This window comes from Larimichthys crocea, chromosome XIII, assembly GCF_000972845.2.
Source record: "Larimichthys crocea isolate SSNF chromosome XIII, L_crocea_2.0, whole genome shotgun sequence".
Lineage (NCBI taxonomy): Eukaryota > Metazoa > Chordata > Actinopteri > Sciaenidae > Larimichthys > Larimichthys crocea.
In genome coordinates this window covers 43801839-43819363 of record NC_040023.1, presented here as the reverse complement: position 1 = coordinate 43819363, position 17525 = coordinate 43801839, and the positions used below count along the sequence as shown (strand labels likewise).

At 41.1% G+C, this 17525-nt stretch overlaps 1 protein-coding gene across 2 annotated transcripts in view; it reads left to right on the top strand.

The window, feature by feature from the left end:
• med30 (mediator complex subunit 30) overlaps positions 1-17525 on the top strand; it is a 39912-nt gene that overhangs the window by 6511 nt on the left and 15876 nt on the right. For both annotated transcript variants that reach the window (XM_027287090.1, XM_027287091.1), the window contains exon 4: positions 2010-2117. In XM_027287090.1, the coding sequence (XP_027142891.1) occupies positions 2010-2117 (108 nt within the window). The remainder of the gene's footprint in view (positions 1-2009; positions 2118-17525) is intronic.

The following is a 17525-nucleotide window of genomic DNA, read 5'->3' as shown; positions in this document are numbered from 1 at the left end:
CATTAGCCCATTCTTCTCTGTCAGGCAGGAAACCACATCCATCTTTCTGTGGAAGAGGCAGGGGTTATGACTCACACAGGCACACACACACACAAGCTGCATGGCTACACACACACACACACACACACGCACACACGCACACACGTAATACACTCTCCATCCATCTTTCCCACCCTACTCAGCACATTTCATTTTCCCCTCAGAAGCTGCCAAAATCTGCCCACTACCTTTAAAATTCGATATGTCATTGGCTTCGGTCTCAAATTATCTAATGAAAAAACTTTCCCCTTTCCTACTTTAAGTTTTCTTGGGCCAGAGACGAGCTCATAGTTTGTCTGATATGATATCCGGCACATGTCCTCCAACAGTCGGAGTTTACAGTTTGGCGTGGAGCTCGGCCTGGAAACTGACAGGAGCACAGAAAGTTACCCGTGTTTTTTCATCTGTCTGTCACTCTTTTTTTCTCCTCTCAGACTATTTGTCTCTTTGTGCTGCTTTTATTCTCGCTTCTCTTTTTTCTGAACTTTCTCTTTTCTTTCTTTCATGTTCTTTTCCCAGCCGTCACCATGTCCTCTTCTACCCTCATTTTTTTTCTCTCTGACTTGCTGACATTTTGCCCATTGTCTTGCCATCTTTTCCTCTCTCTTCATGTGTTTGTCTACATTTCTCTCCGCCTGCCTTCATTTTTTTCTTCTTTGGTTTCTTTGGTGTTAGTCTTGACATTGGCCAGCTCCAGCTGTACTCAAACACCAGTCAGTCATTGCTTCCAGACGAAGCAGCTTACTCCAATCATTGTCTAGCGTCCGCAGGGCCTCCAGTCCAGCTGCACAACCTCAGGTCAAACGGCGTAGTCCAGCAGAAAAACGTAAAGGACTTTGCATGATTTAGGTTAGCAGTATGCCAAATCGTTATTGGACCAAGGTGTGTTTTCCCACCGTATGGCAGTTTTTATTGGCTCCTATTTGTTTGGAGAGTCTTGTATCTAATCTGTGTTTGTGATCTTGTCTGGTATGACAGTTTTTGTTTTGAAAAGGAAACTTGTCTCTTTTTTTTTCTTGCAACAGGAACTCCGCTTCCTGAGTATTAAACCACTACAGATTGTCTTTGCAGCTTTAATTGAATTAAACGTGGTATCACATGCCTGAAAACTATGCACCAAACACAGTATGTGAAGCTCTACAACAACATGATACTGTTGTGTATTTCCTGGGACCTCTGTACAATAACACAGACATTTGTGTGCAATAAAGATCTCATTAATCACACATTCTCAGCATAAGACGCTTCATGTCCTCGGCATGCATTATACCAGGAACAGTGTGTTCTCAGGACATTCACACATTACTTGACGTGTGACTGCAGTACACCTCCTGCTTTCCTCCTCCTCGAGGTGACCACCAGGGGGCAGTGTGACGTAAAGCAGCAGGCAGTCACCCTGTTGGCTCTCAGGAACGCCACCTCGCCTGAAGGCTCTAGCACATCAGCCTCACTGTAGTGTCAAGCAGACAAGGTCAAGCACACAGAGTGTTGAAAAATGAATTAATCTCTCACTCACTTTCTGTCTGTCTGTCTGTCTCTCTTTCTTTCTGTTTCTCTCTCTGTCCTGTCTCTGTGTTGAGAGACGAGTGAGACTCAGCCTGTGTTCAAGAGCTTATACAGAATCCCTATTTTCAGCACTTCATGGGAGCAAGATTATGAGACAATGTAGGGATATCTTGGGTGTATGATAGCACTCATAGGCTGTGATTACCCATAAGCACATAAATCTACAAGTGCACAGTGCTTTCAATGTATTTGAATTATGGACAGATTAAGAGAGGGAAAAGAGAAAAGTTGACTGTTCTGATACATTTACAGTGCAGATTCTGATGGCACTGCACTACTGTAAGTGATAAACTTCATGCAATCCATATCAGTTGAATATATCAGCGTACTGCAAGCGATCCTCTTACATTTGTCTTACTTACAGTAAATAATATAACCAGATTTTTTTTGTTTGCTGCTTTCAGCAACTAATACCCTTTGTGGAGGATGACAGCTCAAAACACGAGGATCGCACAGCTGCCCAGAGCCGCCCTGCCACCGAAGAGAGGAGAGAAATCCTGGAGGTCAACAAGGTATTGTGTTCTGTATCTCAATAGCACAACACTGTTAAAGTTACAGGTTTGATTCCCAGTTGGAGGTATTGAGATGAGAAGGTGGGGCTAATAAAAGAAAAATGAAAAATAGGTCCACAAACTGATATCATGAAATTTTATCACAGCTTAACATGATGTTATTTCAGAACTCTAACGTTTCCAATCCAGGAGCCTCCAGGCATTTCAGATCACATCTGCCTGAGCTGGAGGGATCATGACATCATCTTAAAGATAGGAGTTAATAATTAAGTCTGAAATTTATTACAGATTAGTAGTTCTCCTCGCCATTATTAACCTGAGGCTTTAAAAGCCGACTTTCCATTATGTGGATAGCAACCATCCTCCCTGTAAAGATGAGGTTTGTACAAAACAAAATTAAGAGGCTACACTTGATAAACTTTATTGCCTGCTGATAGTTTGGTGGTTTTAAAGAGGGAAATGTGCTGGTGGGAAATGCCATTAACAAGTATTGATTTTCAGAGTTTGAAGACTCTATTCCTGTTGTTTGTCATTTGAAACCCCTGTATGTAATTCCTGTAATATTGCCAGGACTAGAACCATTTGGAAGCATGCTGGTGTGAAAGGGAATAACTTGTCAACAGTGTTTAGGTGTAATCCAAGAACATTTGCCCAACAGGAGTCACTAAAGTCAGAAATCATTAGAGCGGCATAGCATCACGGATTCACTGCTGGATGCTGAAGGCTCCAGATATTGTTGGGCTATCTTACTTGAAGTGCTTCTTCACTATCGCTTGGAGATTGGGCACAGTACCTATGGACTGGCTGACATGCGTGGTGGTACCCAGTTTTAAAGGAGATTGCAGGATGTGCTCCTGTTATTAGTGTATCACTCTGCTCAGCCGTGTGCTGGAAAGGAGGCAAAGGTTGAAGCTCAGATTCAGACCTGGTAATGGAGCGGCGTGACCACTGAGTGTCTTGGGGTGTTTCACCGTGGAGGTGCGCTGCCTTGCCTGAAATAAAGAGCAACTCTGCTAACACCAGAAGCAGTTATTACTTTTTTTATTGAATATAACATTAAGCTAATTAAGCTTCAGGGAAAACAAACAGTGGTGCTACATCACACAAGAAAGGCCACATATTTAATTAATGAGGCCGTTGTTGAAACTATCATCTAGTAACTAAACCATCATTAAGTACAGTAACTACCCCTGCTCACCATTTTCTTGGGAATATTTTAGGGGTCATAGGAGTTTGGCTCAAGGCTTTGTTCTTCAAGGTGTCTTTTAGTAGGTAGCTGGAGCTTCAGACCACCTGATAGGACCACCACCCAAAAGCTTGTACGTAATCTTGATACTTTCTCACTTGTCTTGTCAATGGTTTTTATTTTCATGGACAAAATCTTTAGGTAGCATGTATGGTTTGGTGGTCTCAAGACCACCTCAAAATTTAAGGCTATGGTACTTAAGAATAAGACTGTGGACTGTTGCTGCTGTGCTCTGCTGAGTGAGGGATTTCAAGTATCTCAGTATCTCATTCATGAGCGATGGTAAGAAGAAAAGTGTCCCAGCCTTCTTTTATGTTCACGAAGAGGTGAATGGAACTGACCACAGATCATGAAATGGTCAAATGAATGGCTTTCTGTTGCTGGTATGCATAAAAATATTCAAATACTGAGGTAAGTAGGCTAATAGATTTATACTATATAAATATAATGCAAATATCAATTAACCGACCTTGCTACTGCCTACAAAGAGATGACTTGAGAAAAATAATAGCTGATGGTGTTTTCAGTATTAACAGAAGAAAATATGAGGTGACTTTTCTTCATATCTTGTGAGTGAGGTGCTCATGTTTGGAGAGGTTTCAAGTGTTGGGCATCAAACACACCTAAGAGCTTTTCACATTTATTCACTGTCAGATATGTTTTTGCCCAGAGCTGATGGTGAGGCTGTTTTATGACACTCTGAAGTGCAAAGCAGAGAGCTTTTCTTCAGACTGACACAACATGTTGTCAGTCAAAGTCTGGAAGTTTGATCCTGAGATCCTGATCCTAAGATGCTCCAGGTGAGGGTCTAAGGACAGAGACACACAAGGCAAATTTAAGCATGCATACATATACATATGCATGCATAGAAAGATGTTATTTCAGACATTTATCCCATTACACAATCCAACAATAGAAAATGGATTGAAAAAAGTATTTTATTTAATACTTCTTCTTAATGACATATGTCCTGGTTGATTTGGTGGACTTAGTGAACTATAGCTTGTGTTATTGAAGGAAGAATGAAGAATGAATCTGTGGAGTTCTTGCATATTTTGCATTCCTGTCACAGGAAGCAGTAAACGGTCAAATAGGATGGACTTTAGAAATGATGATGGTGATGTTTTTTGTGTCACAGTGCTGGGATGCATTGCTAAACTGACTACTAATACGTGACTGACAACAACACTGACAAATCCTGCTTTGATGTTTTGATATTTGTCATCATTATCATTATTTTAAGACCAGAGTTAGGTTGAACCTAACAGGCACACAAAGGTGACATTAAAGCGCTGTGTGTAAATAAGTCATGGGTCGATGAAACCTAGATCCTGCATATTGTGCATGTAGGTAAACACAATACCTGTCAGCAGCTCACTGAGAGTACAGTAGTTATGGACAGAAGAGCATGGCAGAGGTTCAGGTAAAACACATCATGCATTATTTAGCAAGCCTTTTTAGTTTGCTTTGTCTGTCTGTCATGCAGTTTTGTTTGTGTATATAAATACACATTTCTATATTTATGTAATAGACTTTTGTGTGTGTGTATATTGCATTTGCTTTCACACATGCTTTCTGCGTGTGTGTGTGTGTGTGTGTGTCGGCTGAAGCCCCTCTGTATTTCTTCTCTTTGCATGTGCGTTGTCCTGGCTCTGTACAGATTGTGCATGCCAAGCTGTCTGAGTGTGCTGCAATGATAATGGTCCAAGGTCAGGAGTGTCAGCAGTAGAGATGAGAATTGGTTATTTTTAAGAGCTCAGCACAGCTCCCCTGGCTGCTTTTAAATGTTAACACTACAGTGAAACATTGCAGTGAACCCTGCGCTCAACTGCACTCAGCCCTCGTCCAAAACAAACAGCATCTTCTTTTCACACAGAGCCTCCATACCCACAAAGAGTATGGTGAAAGCCTGGTGAAATTGTGGTTGATAAATAACCAAGCGCTTAGTCCAAATCTTTGAAATACTGAAACTGAAATGCAGAAATTTCTGTCAGCGTTCGTACAAAACAAATCAAATCAAATAAAAATAGCTTTGCTCAGTCTTCTGTGTTTTTTTTAAACTGATGGTCCATAAAATAGTAGAACTGAAAGGCAGAGTCATTTTGTCCTATTAGAGACACGTGTATGGATGTGATAAATAACCTTGTTTATGATGTGACCTTCCCCCTATGCAGAGTATTAGCATGCAAATTGAGTTCCGTCAAATGATCCAAGTATATAGTGATTGAGAAGACAGGAGGCTGCTGTAATACACTCAAAGGCAACACATTGCATCCTATACATGTACTAGCATATCTCAGAAGCAAAATATTTTTTCCAAACACATAATAAAGTTTTTAACCACATCTTAGTTTCAGTCCCCTTTCTTCAGTTGCATCTTTATTGTTAGTCTTGATTTAATAAATTGCCTCATTAAAGGGTCCATGTGTATGATTTAGTGGCATCTGGATGTAGTTGCATACGCATAATATGTTCCATATCTGCCATATCCTGTAAATGGAGACCATTAAATCCCAGGCTAGAACTTTTAAGGGATTATTTTAATTTCTGTCCTCTGTTTTCTTAAAGCTCCATGTACAGTTTTGCTGTAAACAAACAGTAGTTCTGTTTTCGATCGTGCCTGTTGCAACATTAAAGTTACTGTTGCAGAGATGTTTCTTGCTGCTGATTTGAGGGGATGGGTCTAATTGCTGGCATTCGAGACTCTGCATATTTACGTGGATTGTTGTATTTCCTGGTCTTTTGCTGGCAGAGGATTTTTGGCTTTGTTAACATACATCATCTGTCTATTTTGTGTCAGACTTAAGTAATCTATACCCGTTTGGGATCATCTCATTCACTTTGTGGCTAAATGGCGCTTTAAGCAGCCAAATTACGGGCACACCACCAACGTTTTATTACCTTGTTTATCCACAACAGCGCTTTATATTTAAGGTAGTTGGGCCAAGTGAGCTCTCGCCTCTCTATCTAATTTTATTTTTGATACCAAAGTATGAACCAACCAACCCCTTTCTGCATTTTTTAAGGAGCAGGCTGTGTGTTCTGCCAGATGTTTAACGTTGTCAAGCATTGCAACTTATCAGTAGTATACTGACATTTGTAGTTTTTGTATTGGGGAGATTTTTGAGTACAATCAATGTTTTTGTTCATGTCTTCCCACCCTACCCAGAGGCTAAAGCTTGTACTTATTGGAAACACAGCTTTCCAGTCTGGCTCTATCCAGTGTATGCCTCATGTGTTTGCAGCATATTTAGCTGTGATGTTTGCCCAGGCTGCCCAGCTGCACAATAAGGCGTCAGTAAGGACAGCAAGCTTTGGGGAGTTAAAGCGGTTAGTCTGATCAGCAGAGTAGAGATGCAGTGGGAACAGGGAAAGCAGATGTTTGTGGCCTGGCTACATCTGCTGCAGTCACTCCAGCCAGACAGGGCAGTTCTGGATGAGAGAGGGTTGATTGGGAAGACGGTGAGGTGGCAGGAAAGATAAAGGGAGATTTAAAAACAAACATACAAAAACAAAACTGAGAAAGGGTAGAAAGAGAGTTAAATTGTAAAAAGATGTTATCATGAAAAGTTTGATGGAGTAGTAGATAAGATTTGTGATGGAGGGGAAAAAAACAGAGATTGAAAGAAAGCTTCTGTTGAGTATGAGTGAAAGAGAGTGAAATGGACTGTTCAGGTGGGAAAGGTGTTTTGAAGATGGATGGATGACCAGACAGATAGCCATGTTTTCAGAGAGAGTAGATGTGTGAAGTGGAGTGTGAAGGACGAAGGGACACAGAGAAACAAACAGGTAGCAAAATGCACCCTGTGTGTGTGTGTGTGTGTGTGTGTGTGTGTGTGTGTGTTTTCTTTTTGAAATGAATGAGACGGTGTATGGCGGTAGCAGGAGAGTCGGAGGCCTCTTGGTGTACAGACAGGTAAAAGATTGATGAAAGAATGGATTGATAGATGTGTAGACAGCTGTGGATTGTCAGAGTTAAGCCGCTCCCATTCAGATAGGGTCTTCAAAAGGAATAACACAAGACTGATGAAATTCAGCAGGGAAAATAGGATTGCTTCTGTAACAGGATGATGTGTATGTATGTGAGTGAGAGAGAGAATATTGATGCATAAGTGAAAAGATAAGTCCAAGCATGCTTCAAACTCAGCAGCTGATATGTCACACAGGTTTAGGGTTGTGGCCTCACATTTCCTCTTAGAAAATCCAAAAGTACATTATTATTTTCTTTTGTTGTTGTTGTTAAAAACCTCTATCAAAATTTTAATTTGCCCACTGCTGTAAATAGTGAACAGTGATATAATGCACCTTTATGGGGAGGGATGATAGGCAGAGTGATATGACTGCAGGGTAATAGGATTCTGAATCCATGCATGGGGACTTTAGCGCAGTCTGTTCTGGGTGAAATAACCTTGGAACAGACACCACCCTTGTTACCATTTGACAGAAGAGAGTGATCTGAAGAGAGCCATTGAAGTGTGTGTTCTGTGCTCACAAAAGGGAATAATGTAAAGTATAAGTGTTAGCTTGGCCCTGAATGTCCACAATGTCCAGTCCCTACTTGATCCTTCTCACAGCCGTGTCCCAAGTCCCACTTCCGCTATAGACTGCAGAAAAATATTATAATAGCATCTGTGATGTCACCGTGGGACATTTTGAAGCCTGATATTTGTTTTATTGCTCACTGTCATAGCTGTAAAATCCAGATTTGGCAAGTAGGGTGGAGTGAAGTTGAGATTTAGAGCCACCACCACTGCTGTGTGTGATGCCCTGAAAGATGTGTCAATTAAAGCAAACATTGTTGAAAACATGCATCTCTTAAAGCATTCATATCCTCTCAATAAAACAATCTTTTCACCAAGACATTCATTAGAACGAGTGAATTTACCCAGTGAGACTCCAGCTTGTTTTGGAAACACACTATTGATTGTTGGAGAGTAATTGGGATCTTCCTTTTGCCATTAGAGCGACACCTAGAGATCCTGTTCATTATACAGTGCATACAGAAAACATTCACAGCACTTTTTCACAGTACTTTTTCCACATTTCGTTATGTTACAGCCTTATTCCAAAATGGATTCATAATTTTTTTCCTCAAAATTCTACACACAATACCCCATGATGACAACATGAAAAAAAATTCTTTTTTAAACGTTTGCAGATTTATTAGAAATAAAGAACGGAAAATATAATATGCACAGTATTCAAGTATTCAGAGCCTTTGCTCAGTACTTTGTTGTGGCACCTTTGGCAGCAATTACAGCCTCAAGTCTTTTGGAATATAAAGCCACAAGCTTGGCACACCTATCTTTGGCCAGTTTCACCCATTCCTCTTTACAGAACCTCTCGAGCTCCATCAGGTTGGATGGGGAGCGTTGGTGCACAGCCATTTTCAGATCCCTCCAGAGATGTTCAATGGGATTCAAGTCTGGGCTCTGGCTGGGCCACTCTAGGACATTAACAGAGTTTTCCTGAAGCCACTCCTTCGATATCTTGGCTGTGTGCATAGGGTTGTTGTCATGTTGAAAGATGAACCGTCGCCCCAGTCTGAAGTCTGAAGCAGCAGAATTTTTCTGTACCCTTCCCCAGATCTGTACCTCGAGACAATCAGATAATTCCTTAGACTTCATGCTTGTTTTGTGGTCTGACATGCACTGTTAACTGTGGGACCTTGTATAGACAGGTTTGTGCCTTTCCAAATCATGTCCAATCAACTGAATTTACCACAGGTGGACTCCAATTAAGCTGTAGAAACATCTAAAGGATGTTCAGTGGAAACAGAATGCACCTGAGCTCAATTTTGAGCTTGATCACAAAGGTTGTGAATACTTATGTGCAAGTGATTTCTTCATTTTTTATTTTTAATAAAATCTCAAACAGACTTTTTTAAGTTGTCCTTATCGGGTATTATGTGTAGAAATTTGAGGAAAAAAATTAGTTTAATCCATTAAGGCTGTAGGCTTGGAGGTAGAGCGGGTCGTCCACTAATCAGATGATCGGCAGTTCGATCCTTGGGCAAGATACTGAACCCCAAATTGCTCCTGAAGGCTGTGCCATCGGTGTGTGAATGTGTGTGAATGGTTAGCTCCTCAAACTGATGAGCATTTGGCACCTTGCATGGCAGCCAATGCCATCAGTGTGTGAATGTGTGTGATTAGGTGAATGAGATATGTACTGTAAAAGAGTTTTGAGTGGTCGGAAGACTACCGTCCATTTACCATTTATTTTAAGAAAATGTGGAAAAAGGAAAGCAATTTACGTATGCACTGTAGATGAATCTGAAGATTGTCTTCTCGATTAATCATCTGGTCAGAAAAAAGTGAAAAAAATCCATCAGACTTTCTCAGAGCCTGAGCTGACTTCTTCACATTTCTTGTTTTGTCCAAACAGCAGTTGAAAACTAAAAGACATTCTGTGTACTATCATAGAAGCTTAAAAAAACCCCAAGAAAATAACAAAAGCTGGAATGACTCTTATTTTTCTCCATTTTCTCTTAAATCATTTATTTACTCAGTGGTTGCAGTCATTTCTGTTGACTGGCTGAACAGCTCTAATTAGCAGGTTTCCATCCAAATGTAGCACAGATGTGAACAGAACTTCCAGGAAATCAGCAGAAGGAAATGTGAATGAATACATGTTTCCATCCAGGACTGTCATGTGAATATTAATACATGGGCACATTGAGATAAACAACTGGAGGCCTAGATCCAGTCAGGTGCCATAAAAGAAGAAGTAGCAACACAACACAATTAAAAGAGTGCCAAACCACGATGGAGATTCATGTTTGTTTCAATTTAGGGAGATTTCAATCTTATCTCTTCACTTGTCAATATTTATTGATAACACATTTATTGACATCATATTCTACTGTTGTAGTTTCATCTAGCTGCCTTTTCAAATGAACTGCCTGAAAGGAAGTGACCCTGACCTCCATGGAAGCTGTCTATTCAGTTTCATCCCATTCTCTCTTACCCCAGGCCCATATTCTACCGCTCTACACTTGGCACCTGAAGGCCACCCCACAAGCTGATGCTGTTGAACAGGTAGTAGAAGCAAAGATCATAGTGTGGAGTGGCAGTGGAATGGGGGGAGATGGCTAGAGGAGAGGCAGATAAATGACTCCTCCATGGTAATGTCTGGCTGCTTTATGTGGTGTCCTGGCTGTGAGTGATAGCCTTGCTCTCGTTATCTGTCGATTGGGGTAATTGCTGTTTGTCAGAGTCTGGCTGACGGATGGTGATGCAATCTGCCCAGTGTTGGAGGGGGAGGAGGGGGGAGGCATCACTCTCATCACTCTCCACAAGTGTCTTTACTAGGGAGCAATGCATGCTGACAATACAAATGGAAGTGTGTTTGAATATGTATATTGCCCTTTTGGCTCTCTGCAATCCTCTTGTTCTGTTCTCGTATGCATATCGTATGTAATGAGCTGCAGGTTATGCAAATGTGAAATGTGCATGTGTTAAGAAGTAAAGTGTATTTGAGCATGTGTGAAAGTCGACAGTGTTTGCATAAATGTTTAAGATGCATTAGCCATAATTCATTGGTGCCTAATGGGTTGCGATTGCTCAATCTCTGTGCGGCAGACCTCTGGTGCCATAGAATGTGATTGTGCATATAAATTCAGGGTCCCCAGTCATCCACACTGTTTCTGCTCCAATAAAACAGGCCGAATTCTGTGGCACCCAAGTGACCATGAATTACAGCCCTAATGACAGTCCTACATTACTGGGCACACGCCAATTAATAAGGGAAAACAAAGAATATGACAAAAAATTTGCCAGCAGATTTTTTTTCACCGGGCGTTAATTTGGAGCTTTGTGTTTTGAGCGTCTTCCATGTTTGCCAGCTGTCTGTAGTGAGTGTTGTCCAAGTCCGTGGGAATCAGCCTCCTCTCTGCCTGCCTGCCTGACTGACTGGCTGTCTGGCTGAATGACGGTGCATTTTACAAAATGGAGGAAGCATGATTCATAGCGGCTCTCCGGACTACTTGATAATCATTCCATCTGGGGCGTGGGACAGGCTGTCTTGTCACTGGCACATCACTCATCGTTTGTTCTCTTCATTCATCCATTGCTCGCTCCATCTCTCCATCCTTCTATCTATCCCAAGGGCCTTGGAGATGACCCTCCGCCCCAGAAGGGGGTTGTAATGCCTGGACCTGCGTGACATGGCAGAACCCCCGCTGTTTTCTCTCCTGCCCCCCCCCTCTGGCCCCACCCCTCTGCTGCAGCCTGCCACTGCCACTCGCCTCGCGTTTGATTTAATACCAGCCTAAGTGTGAATAAATTCCTGTCACAGCCCATTAAGGAGGCCTTGGAGAGATCTGGCCTGTTATTAATTCTCCACAGCTCCTCTCTTTCTCTCCCCTCCTTTAGTTGCTATCTCTCGCGCTGCTGCTTCTTCTCTCTCTCCCATGCCCCCTCACCCTCCTGCTCTCACTGCACACTGCCTTGCTTTTTTTTAAATACACCGTTAATTACCGCGTCTATCCTCTTTATTCAAATGAGAAAGGAAGAAATTAAAAGCAGGGGGGATGTTTGTAATTTCAAATAGAAAAGCCATCCACTGTCTGGCTTTGCTCTTCTCTCCTCTCCAGACCTGTGTGCAAGCTAGCTGCTGGCTCGGCTTGTATAATAAATTCCAGTGGCACTGGCGGTTAGTTTTATCTGAAGAGCAGGCGGGGAGTCTGCAGAGGCCTGATGATAAACAAACGCAACCTCCTAACTATAATAAGACCAGGAGAGAGGGATGCAGCTTGGTTGGCAGATGCTCTCTCTTTCTCTGGCTTTTTCCATCTCTCTCGCTTTGCTCTCTGATTCCTCATCTCTTACTCTCCGGCTCTCTTCTCTCAGTTTGTCGTTACCCTGCCTGCTGTGCTCCACTCCCTCTCCATTTTCTGGCTCCCTTCCTCCTTATACCTTTCTGTCTTCCATCGCTTCCTTTCCATCCTCCACCTCTGTGTTCAGGCTCATGAATTAGTAGGCAGTGCACAGCAGGTGCCTGTACCTCTGTCTTATTAGCAGCCTCATATGTGGCCCATTAGAGCCTCTCTGTATGCCAAGAGCTTTTTAATTGTTTTGCTGGGGTCAGTGGGGCAGTGTAGCCCCAAAGCTCATGCGGAGGAGGAATCAGAGCTGTTTTTTGGAGAATACGTGTTTTCCTGGTGTTTTGTTGCATTTAGTGTCAAGTATAACCCCAATTATTTCTGCTTTATGTTACAGTGTTTAAGGGCTGTGTAAGCAATTAGAAGTGTAGAGTTTTTTTCAAAACTATTTTCTGTCTGCCGCAGCATTTAGGACTGTTGTTTACTTGAAATGCGTAATGGAAGTTGGAGAGCCTTTTTATTTCTGCTCAGGCTGTATTGCGCACTTAATTTACCTGGTGTGGTGTAGGTAGGTCACTTGTGTAACATAAGTAAAAGGCACACATCAAGGCAAGCTTTATATTTTTCTGATGCCTTTGAGACTGCTTTAAAGAGGAAAAGAAATGTAAGATGCAGACTTGTATACACATCAAACAGGTAATTTCACTTAAAAGACCAAAGGTTCCATAAAGAGAGATGTTTTTAATTTAGTTTTAAAGAAGCCGAGACCTTGAGCATTCTCAGGTCATCAGGCACCCACTGGGAGCAGAAAGGACAAGAAAGAAGGAAGGAAAGAAAGAAAGAAAGAAAGTGAAAAAGTAAGCTGTACATTTCTGTAGAATTCTCCACTTTTAAAATTGTACATTTCTGAGAGGATTCAAAGGTTTGTTTTCACTCAAACACAAATATTTCTAGTGATAAACTTACATATTTGTAGCTGCAACAAATTAATTGATTAGTCAATTTACAGAAAATATCTATTGCATAAATATATTGATAATCAGTGGTTCCTCAAATGTCAAACAGTCCCTCATTCCAGCTTCTCAGATGTTAGTGTCTCTGCTTTTCTTTGTCTTGTGTGAGAGTAAACTTTTGGACTTAATATGTCATCATCTTATTTTCTAACGTTTTATAGACTCAACTTTAATCAAGCAAATAATTGGCAGATTAATGAACAGTGAAAAGGTTCAGCAAAAGACCAAGCGGCAACCTTCATGGCTGGGAAATGAAGCCACTATGGAATGTGGCAATACAAGGCCACGGACAGACTTCAACATCCTGATAGCCTGAGGAAATAAGCTTTGAATACAGTGTATACAAGTCTTTTTAGTTGCTCTGATTTTCCTTTTACACTTGATATTGTGGTGGAATCTATATTTAAAGTCTCTAATATTTTCACATAAACCTGGAAATAATCAAAAAGTTTCCAGAACTAATGTACATATATACAGAAATAAGTGAAAGTGTCAAATCATGGCTACACTAAACCTTTTAGGGGGATCAGAAGATCATACATCAAGCTTAGTTTCCTTAGAGATAGAAAGGAACTTTAACACAGATACAGAATTTGTTATATAAACAACACACAAGACTACAAACAGCCAAAGTTGTGTCAGAAGAAGGCTGTTTTGTTGTGGTCTCAGAGGATGATGAGCAGCAGTTTCAAAACCCCCCACCTCTCAGGAAGGTAAGAAGGCCAAATACTTTGGAATACTAAGAAGTGCGAGTATTTGACAGTGGATGATGGGGAAAAAAGTCTCTTTACCGATGAGTCATGTTTGAGATTTACGGCAGTAACACAAGGGTGTATGTGAGGAGACGAACAAGAGAGAGAAACACTAGAAAAATTTCTAAAGAAATTTTGAGTGTGCCTGACTCTGGCCCCGTCGACACTGCTCAGCAAATTTAGTACTAGAAAAGAAATTTTGAGAGTGACGAGTGGGCTGTTGCTGGGGGTCTGTATTCAAAAAGCACACCTCAAACAGTCATTTTTAACATGTTTATTTAGACACAGGAGCAGCTAGCGCTTACGTGCTAGCAATTAGCATTAGCATTTTAGCATTAGCATGTTAACAATGATGGACTAGCAGTTAGCATTAGCATGTTAGCATTAGCATGTTAGTATTAGCATGTTAACACTGATGGGCTAGCAGTTAACATTAGCATGTTAGCATTAACATGTTAGCATTAGCATGTTAACATTAACATGTATAACCGCTGATGGCTAGCAGTTAACATTAGCTGTTAACATTAGCATGTTAATATTAGCATGTTAGGATTCGCATTTAGCATTAACATGTTAGCGCTGATGGGCTAACAGTTAACATTAGCATGGTAACATTAGCATGTTAGCGCTGATGTGCTAACAGTTAACATTGGCATGTTACCATTAGCATGTTACCATTAGCATGTTAACACTGATGGGCTAGCAGTTACCATTGGCATTTTACCATAGCATGTTAGCGCTGATGCGCATACGTTTAACATTAGCATGTTAGCATAGCATGTTAAGCGCTGAGGTGTGCTAACAGTTAACATTGGCATGTTACCATTAGCATTTAGCGCTGAGGGCTAACAGTTAACATAGCATGTTAGCATTGGCAGTTAGCTTTAGCATGTTAACATTAACATGTTGGCATTACCAGGTTATGATTACTATGTTAGCATTAACAGTTAACATTAGCATGTTAGCATTAGCATTTTACACGGTGATGCGCTAACAATTAACATTAGCATGATAACATTAACAGGTTAACATTAGCATGTAACGCTGATGGGCTAGCAGTTAGCATGTAGCATTAAACATGTAACATTAGCATTTTAGCATTAACAGGTTAGCATTAAACATGTTAAGCATTAGCTGTTTAACATTAACATGTTAACGCTGATGGGCTGAGCAGTTAAATAGGCATGTTAACATTAGCATGTTAATATTACAGGTTAGATTCGCATTTCAGCTTAACATGTTAGCGCTGATGGGCTAACAGTTAACATTAGCATGTAACATTAGCATGTTAGCGCTGATTGTGCAACAGTTAACATTGGCTGTTAACATTAGCATGTTACATTAGCATGTTAACACTGATGGGCTAGCAAGTTACCATTGGCATGTTAACCATTAGCATGTTAGCGCTGATCACTAGCAGTTAACATTAGCATGTTAGCATTAGCATGTTAGCGCGGATGTGCATTAACAGTTAACATTGGCATGTTACCATTAGCATGTTTAGCGCTGATGGGCTAACAGTTAACATTAGCATGTTAGCATTGGCATGTTTAGCTTTAGCATGTTAACATTACATGTTGGCATTACCATGTTATGATTACTAGTTAGCATTAACATGTTAACATAGCATGTTAGCATTAGCATTTTAACGGTGAGTGCGCTAACAATTAACATTAGGCATACATACATTAACATGCTGTTACCTGAGGCCAGTTAGCATTAGCATGTTAGCATTAGCATGTTAACATTACATGTTAGCATTCGCCATGTTAAATTAGCATGTTAGCGCTGATGGTAACGTAATACTGTGTAGCATTTAGCATGTTAGCATTAGCATTAACATTAGCATGTTAGCATTCGCATTTTAACATTACATGTTAGCGCTGATGGGCTAACAGTTTAACATTAGCATTTTTAGCATTAGCATGTTAGCATTAGCATGTTAACGCTGATGGGCTAACAGTTAACATTAACATGTTAGCATGTCTGTTAGCTTTAGATGTTAACTAGAGCATGTTAGCATTAGAATGTTAGCATTAGCATGTGGCATTAGCAGTTAACGCTGAGCACTAGCAATTAAATTACCATGTTGGCCATTACCATGTTAATATTAACATGTATTAATTCCAGTGGCTAATGGTAATTATCATAGCATGTTAACAGAGCTAGCTTCTCTGCTTCTCTGTCTGCCATTTTAGACAGACAGTTCAAATTAAGTGCCAAGAACTACTAAAATGGCTGCCGCTCGGCTTCTGGTGGCCCCTCCCCCCTCTTCTCCTTCACGCAGGTGAGGTTGCCAAGCAACCAGGACCTATCAGCAGCAGCTGATCTGCACCTGTTAGAATGTCGTTAGACTGAGAGAAATGCTGAAACTCCTCTCGAAAAGGAAGGACTTTTGGCCAAACCGTAATTCCAATCATTGAACCGGCTTAACCTGAGGCACGATTGAGACCTTCCGATCGTTTTTACATATTCGTTTTTGTGCGATAAATAAAGAAATGTGCACGTTAACATGCAATGCTAACATGCGGAATTCTCACATGCTATTTAACAGCTAATGTTAACCATTCCAATGTAATGCTAGCAATCAGCGTTAACATGCTAATGTAACAGCTATGCTAACATGTTAATGTAACGTGCTAAGCCCATTTACATGTAATGCTAACATGGCTATGTTAACTGCGCCCATGTTAACTATGCGATCTAACATGCTAATGCTTAACTGCTACTGCTAACTGCTAGTCCCATTTGTTAAACATGCTAATGCTAAACACCTAACTCTAGCTAAAATGCTATTAATGCTAAGCACGTAAGCGCTGGCTGCTCTGTGTCTAAATAAAAATGTAAAAAATGACTGTTTGAGGTGTGCTTTTGAATTACAGCACCCCCAGCACCAGCCCACTCGGTTCACGCGCAAAAGTGTGCTTTAGGTACTAATTTTGCTGGCGAGTGTCGAGAACTGTAGTGCGACGGGGGGCCAGAGCAGGCACACTCAAAATGTCTTTAGAACTTTTTCTCGTTCTTATTATTATTAATCTTACGCCCTTTTTTTGGTTCGCTACTCCTCCCCAGAGTTTTTGTCGCACATACACAAACCGTTTATCGAAACCGTGCGGCTCGCCGGGACATGTCGTGCTTCGTACTTTTCTAAGGGTTTCGGCAAACGGGTTTGCCAAAAATCCAGAAAAACGAAAGCCAAAAAAATGACATGGTGTGTATTGCGAGAACTCTCCAGACCTAGAGGCCGTTGATTGTCATCGTTAGAGGGGTGGGGGGAAAAAAGGTGGGGGACAAGGGGAGGCGAAACTCAAGTGAAAAACTAAAACGGATTGCCACTACTGGCCTACAATTGCACGCTACAGACATGATTATCCCCTCAAAATGAGGCAAATTCGAGGTGATCGCAGTGATTAACACTGTTGAAGCTGTCTCCTATATCGTTTGGGCTCCATACAGGGCTGATTGATCGGGGATCCTCCGCCACAGCTCACTCGACTCCAATGTTTATAAAAAGGAGCGAAATTTTTCTGGAGAAAGGCTAGAGTAACGTTTCTCTCTCTCTCGCCTCTGCGG